The 7,616-nt window shown below is 49.9% G+C and overlaps 1 protein-coding gene across 4 annotated transcripts; it reads right to left on the reverse strand.

The window, feature by feature from the left end:
* Positions 1-335: 335 nt before the first annotated feature.
* LOC123145336 (predicted GPI-anchored protein 58) lies at positions 336-4,215 on the reverse strand. 4 transcript variants are annotated; one of them, XR_006472252.1, is made up of 7 exons: positions 3,468-4,201; positions 3,349-3,390; positions 3,180-3,242; positions 1,923-2,627; positions 1,506-1,562; positions 1,179-1,315; positions 337-611 (listed from the first exon to the last, which is right to left on the reverse strand). XR_006472252.1 is itself a non-coding variant. In XM_044564732.1 (5 exons), the coding sequence occupies exons 1-5, from the start codon at positions 3,854-3,856 to the stop codon at positions 2,565-2,567; spliced, it is 447 nt and encodes a 148-aa protein (XP_044420667.1). In that variant the 5' UTR covers positions 3,857-4,215; the 3' UTR covers positions 1,575-2,564. The 4 variants fall into 4 exon arrangements, 1 of the variants encoding a protein (XP_044420667.1); XR_006472251.1 differs by having other exon boundaries at positions 336-611; positions 1,179-1,562; positions 3,468-4,205; XR_006472250.1 differs by lacking the exon at positions 1,506-1,562 and having other exon boundaries at positions 341-611; positions 3,468-4,181.
* Between the last annotated feature and the right edge of the window lie 3,401 nt (positions 4,216-7,616).

Consider the following 7,616-nt stretch of genomic DNA (forward strand, 5'->3'; position numbering starts at 1 on the left):
AGCGATGAACGGCATGCATGTAATATAAGAACATCGAAGCTCATAGGTTAGCTAGGATGGCAATGACTCTTGATGTTGGCCGTCATGTATGTTGTCACACTTATTCTTCTGAGCAACTTCATAAAAGAATGTTTGAGGTCACACTTAAGTGTATCTTTTGGCAATACTGTTACTGAATGATACTCCCTCTGTAAAATAATATAAGAGCGTTTAGATCACTAAAGTAGTGTTCTAAATGTTCTTATATTAGTTTATGGAGGGAGTGTGATCCAATAATCTGATTAATTTTCATTTCAGTGATAGAAAATGCCGGCAGTAAGCAGCCTGATTAACCAACACTAGCAGAATTACGTTATGAAGTACTAGCTCATAGTAGGCACTTAGAAACATATTTGCATAATCAACAGCAGAATTACTTTATGAAGTACTAGCTCATAGTAGGCACTTGGAAACAAAGTTGTATAATTAACATCCAAGTTCAAAGCATAAACGAAGTGCGAGTTAGCAGGTACACCGCCACCACCATTGTCACCATATCTCGGTTATGAACCTAGGTGGTTGACTTCACCAGCCAGCTAGTGAGCTTCAGCCCAAACTTCATTCACCGGCACCTGCAGTCCAACACCAATTCCACTTGTGTGAATTGCGTGAATTCATGCCACATGAAAGCAAACCACAACTACCGAAAATTTATCATTCAAAAAATGCAAATGAATCGGTGTGCAGTTCAGCAAAACGTTTGGCAAATATGCAGCCTAGTTTCCACAGTCTATTGCTACTAAAAAAAAGAAGTCCCACCTCCCATGTACCACATCCTGAGTTGAAGTTAATTTTTGCCGCCATATTAATAGCCATGTGTTATTTATCGACATTGACGTAAGCAACCATTTATAATTAGCAATGTGAATAATTTTGTCTAAAAGAGGCACCTCGAGCAGCTTTGGAATAATCTTACTCACCCTACCAAGATCGGTACAAAAGAAAATACCACATTCGACATTACATTTATACTTACAAATATACAAATATATTGGTAAGCCCAAGTCCTACTGACAGCAGCATACTTTGTTCTTTCAATATTCAGCTATAGTTTAGAATGAATTTTTTTTGCAGTGTGACATTCTGCTGTTAACTGTAATATTCGCTAATACAAGCAGGGACAAAAACCAGCATCTTACCATACTTGCTTCCCCAAAAGTCCCAGTAGTACGTTGCCTTTTTGAATCCAAATATCCATCAATAGTTGCCAATTCTGCCCGTGGATTCTTTCTGGGATTGAAACCATCACAGGCACCTTCTTGACTCTTTTCTGGGCCTGTCCAAGAATCGGTGCTCATGAGGATTATTCGGTTGTCTATAATCAAAGCATAATGTCTAGTGTTCTCTAACACTGAATATCACATTGACCAAAGGTGCACACAGGGGCTTGTGCACATTTCAAAAAGAGGCCGCACCAACTTAAATTCAAATAGTTTCTTCTCAAGCCAAGGATTTTTCAGCAGAACCTATATATGGTGCATCTCATGATTCTCATGTTTGCAGTATGCAAAGCTTGGTAGCTCCTGAAGGCAAATGCAACCCAAAAAGTACCATGAGACAGAAAATAAGTATATAAAGAAGAAAAACAGTTGACAAATGGATGATTCACCGACTCAAGAATAATTTCCAAATTCTAATTTTTAATAAGTATTTTCCCGTAGAAAGTTAGGAGCCACGTGGTAAAAAGAAATCAGAAAGAAGCGGGGCCAGTCATGAAACTGGATTAATGAAACTGAAACATCACGTATCATTGTCAGTAATACATATATATCCACTTACCTATACTATTTGGTGTTCTTTCCCAATTAAGATATTAGGGACAGATCAAGCCGATATAATTTCTTCTTGGTATCAAAATGATTTGAGGGGTTCAATTAATCTACCTGGACTTGTCACTGATGAGATACCATAGTTTTCAGCGTCTCTTGTCATGTTCAGAGTCTGGCACACTGAAGCAACAGGAGCACCTGCAAGGACTGGGTGACAGGTATCAGTAACTGATGGAGTCAAAGAGCACCATCAAAGCCTACCGAGCCCATCAAGTATTAGTAACAATGGTGCATATAGTCCCTTGATGCATAATTTGATTATCTCTGGTAAACAAGCATTTTGAGGTAAAAATGATACAGAACAACAATAAACAACAAAATAACAAGCCAGCAAGCAAAAAAAAAAAGTTTCCAACTGTATCATTCTAAGATAAATTCTACAACTATGGAAAATAACGTGCATAGAAACCAAACAATAAAGATTGCAATAGAATGAAGCATAGCAAGGAGCCAAGGAATTACAACAAGTAATAGTTATAGGTACCGAATTTGGAAAAGAGCCATCTGACACATCAAAATCGTAAAAGTCTCCATGTCTTAACTACATCAAGTAATATTGTCGATGATTTATCTAGCCCAATCACTCATGCATTTGCCATTCTCTAACAATGAAAAAGATTAGGATAATTATGTAGATGGAGATTTTCCCTAGTTTAGAAGAAATTGAGGTCGTCCAACTTATTTCAGCTGCATTTGTCAATGATGAGGTACCAGAACTTTTAGCAGGACTTGCAATCGAAACTGGAGCAACAGGAGCACCTGCAGCACAGCAGACAGTTGGAATAGCAGCAAGTAGATAAACACAGACTAAGCAAAAGGAAGGCACCATTTCTCGTGGGAAGTGCAATCATGAAATATCATGCAAATAAAATAGCCATAGAATGTGAAGCAACCAATAGAAGAATTACAGAACTGAAAAATTAGGGGAAAGATGTTCCCATTGAAGATGCTCAGAGATAAATAAGGGAAAACAATGTGCACTACAACCAGACGCTAAGGGGTGGAACAGAATGTAGCAGCACAAGGTATTGTTCAGAGATAAATAAGGGAAAACAATGTGCACTACAAATAGGGGCAAACAATGCCCTTAAGACCGAAACTTAAGACTTCCAATAAAATGTAGCATGGCCGAGGTATTTACTGATTCATAGACCACATCACAGTTCACAGGAATGCTTAAAGCATAAATCAAGTGAAACAAAACAAACTCGGCAAATATTAAAGCCACAGCAGTAAGAAACATAAGCGGAGAGTAAACCAAAACAGTGGCTAATGACATAGGTAGAGAGCAAAACAAGAGTGAGAGGTTACCTTCCTTCATAATTTGTTGTAGCAGGGAAGTCGCTTTACCTGAACCAGCTCGTAAGCTTTCATCTGAAGATAACACGAGTTCATAAGTCGCCACACATACGACATATACATGAAATACCAAAAGGTGGCTACTTCTCTAAAACAACAGGGCAGCAGAGTAGAAACAAACCCATGATAGTCGCAAACCATTCCTTTGCATCCTCAATGAATTCTACGCATTAATAAGAAAGAAAAAAGATTCATGGTTATTCAGTGATAGGTATCAAATGAATGAATAAGTATACTCACGCTCTCATGATTAGTCTCATATTTGGGTGACTGCTTCGTGCGCGGCTGCCTACTCCGCGTGAATGACGCCGGAAATGCAGCGGCCTCCAGATCCACCGCCGCCGGTACTGGTGACCGCGGTTCTGCCGCCGGCGGCGCTGGCAATTCAGGGGGGGCCGGTTCCATCGTCGCCGGTCCTGGAGACCGTGGTTCCGCCGCCGCCGGCGCTGGCAGTTCGGAGGGGGCCGGCCGGATCGGAGGATGATGCGGTGATTCAGGCTGATTCTCTCTTGGTCCCTATCAGATGGAGGATCCAATTCAGCGATGACCACAAGATTGGATCGGGTAGAGATGGGTTCCTCTACTACCATGCGGCATCTAGATGGACGACAGTTCGAGATTGAGATCATGACATTCTCGCGGGACGCTATCTGGATGTGGATGAACAGATCCAAGCAGGTACGTGTTTTGCTATTGATGATTTTCAAATTGTGGTTCGCGAGTGTGTGCAGGAGAGTTCGCTTGTGGAGGAGTCGATTGAATTAGTCGATCTCGCGTTGGACTCCGAGAATGCAGCACCTAAGCCAAACATCGGAGGACGATTTTGGGTGCTTGCGGATGATACCGATGCGGACGAAGAAGGTGAGGGCGGATGCATTTTGTCTGACGAGACCGAGCCCAACGCGATCATTTCGGGCATGGTACGGGATCCGTCTAAGGGTCTATAGGTCAAGAAGGCTCTCGATCAGAAAACGGAGGGACACGGTAAATCCTCGTCGACGAAGATCAAGCCGTGGAAAGGACCTATTCCCAAGGTATTTTTGCCGCCTCATACTTTGTCGGATTATTTTTCTTCGGATGGTTGGACGAGAGTTTCGCGGAAGAAAAAGAAGCATGGTGTGGTAGCTTCTAAACAGCAGCTGGGACAGAAGGCTGCTCACCGGACGAGCTCTCGATCGGCGCCGGAGGTGACCGCGGCTGCGTCGCAGCCGGTCACGGCGATCCAGATCAGAGACGCTCGAAAGGTGCGTTTGAAATTTTTGCTGGGCCAAGTCGGGCCGCAAGATGTTGGGCCGTGTGATATGAGTGGGCCAAGTTCCGGTGGGTATGAGGCCCAGCCAGAGCCGAGTCCAACTACTACGATCGAGGGGGGCGCATGCACGCTACGTTCGTCGTCTCCCACCCCTTCGCTGCGCAGTCCTAGGGTTTCGTTGCGACGGGCGCCGCATCGCCGTTTGGTGGGGCCGGGCCGGGCTCGCCGCATCCTTCCTCTCTGCGCGATGGCCGCTCCTGGCGGTGCGCCTCCTCCGGGCAAGAGGCCGCTTGCTCCTGGCGGTGCGCCTCCTCCGGGCAAGAGGCCGCCGGCTCCTAGCGGGTCTGCGAGGGCTGTTGTGCCGCCGCCGCCGGGCCAAGGAGGTGGCCGGGGTGTGTCGCCGGCGCCGGCGCCTGGGGCTGGGCGGGGCGGAGTGGTGCCCCCCAAGGTTGTGGCGGGACGCGGGGCAGGGGGCTTTGGTGTGGCGCCCGCCGGGAAGTCGCCGGCTCCCATCTTGTCGGCGGGCGGGCGAGGCGGGCCGGCGTCCGGTCCCCGGCCGATGGCCGTCAACGGGGCTTTGATGACCGCTGCGGGCCGGGGGGCTCCTCCCCCGAAGGCGCCGGTGTCGTCGGTTCCGATGCCCAGGTCGGCCCCTCCTCCCCACGTCATTGCTCGCCCATCTCCGCCGCCGCAGAATGGTGGTGGCTCTGTGGTTGTGCCCCGGGGTCAATGGGGGGATGACGGCTACGATGTCTACGGGACTGGACAACACCGCGGTTCTTCGTCAACGGATGGAGGTCGAGGTTACACTTGGCAAAGCGATGGTACAGCTGAGAGGCCGTTCTTGGGTCCGTCCGGTGGCTTTGTTGAGGGGCAGTCTGGTCCGGATAATCGGCAGCGTGGTGGTTACCGTGGCCATCGGGGGGGTCGGGGAGGCCGAGGGGGCCGGTACCGTCCTCGTCAACCACCCCCTACTGTTGTTGTCGAGCAGGGGATAGTTAGCGGGGCTGCCAAGGAATCAGTTCTGACCGGTCACGCTATGGAGGTGGTAACGGCTCTTGCTACTGTCCAGGTCCCTGAGAATGAGGTTATGACTGATGTGTCTGCGGAAACGACGGAAAGGGCTGAGTTAGATAGGGCGTCCAAATGGGCGCGTAAGAAGGAAAAGATGCTTTGCTATCGTTGTGGCGACAAGGGCCACTTCATTGCGGAGTGTGTGGCTCGGCTATGCGACACCTGCGGCAAGCCGGCACATGATTCCGGGGACTGCCCGATTCTGCGAGAGCAGGCACCGTCACTTATGATGTATGGCGTTTACTGTGCTGAGCTCACGTTTTTTGAGTCTCCGTATGAGCGAGAGGTTACTGATGAGACCCCGAGCATGACTACGGGGATTGTTAAGGTCGCCAGAGGGGAAGTCTCTGAGACGCAGATCGTGCAGAGGCTTCGGGAGCTTGTCCCTGGGGACTTCCAGTGGGACCTCGTCAGTCTCGATGATAAGATGTTCAGAGTTGAGTTTCCTTCGGTTGAGGACCTGCAGAGGTTGCTGAGTTTTGGGATGTGTAATGTACCGGGAACTGATGGCATCCTTGAGTTCCACGAGTGGAAGCTGGTGGAGCCTCAGGGTGCGCCGCTTACTCAGGCGTGGTTGCGTTTTTCCGGGGCCCCATCCAAGCCTTTGCAGGATGCTCGCGTTGTGGCTAGCTTGGGTATTTTGATTGGGAAGCCTGAGCGAGTGGATATGGCGTTCACCAGAGCTCACGGGATTGCTCGGGTTCTGGTTAGTATTCTGAACGTTGAGTATGTGCCGGAAGTGGTTAAGTGGGCTTATCGAGGCAGGATCTATGATTTGGTTATTGAGTTTGAGGATGAGAGCCTTTTGGTTGCGGCGACTCACGGGTCCGATGTGGATATGCACGAGGGGGACGGCAGCGCAGGAGCGAGGGAGCCGCCGGTCGAGGATTCTGGACGACAGATGTCCAAGGGACCGGGGCCCGACACTGCGATGACCGAGAAGGGAGCGGAGCCACCCTCCTCACTGCCTGTGACATCACTGAGATTTGGGTCTTTTGAGCCCGCTTCTGCACCCCCGAGGCTGTGGAGTGATCGGGTCGAGTCCGACGAGGCTTTTGAGCTTGCGGTGCCTGCTTTGGGGTTTGAGGATACTGTCTGTTCTATGCCTGTGGTTACTGAGGTGTCGTCGATCTCGGGCAGCGGAGGGGTAGAGGTGAGTCGGCAGGTGGCCACTCTCTCTCCTACTCAGCACGTTGTCCATTCTCAGGGCGTGGCGCCAATGGTTGTGGATGGGTTGTCGGGAGGGACCCCGGGGCAGGCGGCCTCCGGCCGCTCTTCTCCGGCTGAGGTAGGGGACTCGGGGCAGGTGGCTCCCGTGTCCTTCTCTGCGTTGGGAGGGGTCTGAGGCAGGTGGCCACGGATACCCCCTCTCCCGTCGCCTGCTCCTCTCTGCTGGTGACGTCGGTGCCTTTGGGGGGGGCTCGGGGCAGGTGGCCTCGGGGCCTCCTTCTCCTAAGGCGCCCATGTTGGTGGCTTCTGCGGTCATGGGGGGGGGGAGTTACGGCAGGCGACCCTGGCACTCCCGTCCCCCCGTTCGCCACCGGTGCAGTCCCGTGGGGAGAGCCAGTCCGTCCAGACGGACCAGCCTGGCGGTTGGGGTGGGGCAGGAGGCCTTACTCCGACCAGGATTTCTCGGGAGGAGGTGATTGCGTTCGGTGGGATACCGGATCCGATGTCTGAGGGACGACGGGTGAGTGCCCGTCTCCAGACACAGCCGGAAGTGGACGACATTCAGCAGCGATGTGCCATGAGGGTGGCTAAGCTTCAGGATGCTGCAATCTCTACTGGTATGTCCGTCAACATATCTAACTCTTTATTGCATTTTTCTAATGAGGAGATTATAAATAATGCAAACCAATTGGGAGTTTCTCTCGGGGCTACAGATAGTGAGATTTCCAGTTCGGTGAATGATTTGTTAGATTTGGAGGCGGAGCGTGCCTTAGAAACTATTCGTAATCTTGCAGTGGTTAAACCCATGAATGACAATGACATTGATGCATTAGGGGTTAGAGTGCTCAACAATATGTGTGTGGATTTAGCACCATCCAATCATGAGTCAGAGG

Source organism: Triticum aestivum, chromosome 6D (assembly GCF_018294505.1).
Source record: "Triticum aestivum cultivar Chinese Spring chromosome 6D, IWGSC CS RefSeq v2.1, whole genome shotgun sequence".
Classification (NCBI taxonomy): Eukaryota; Viridiplantae; Streptophyta; class Magnoliopsida; order Poales; family Poaceae; genus Triticum; species Triticum aestivum.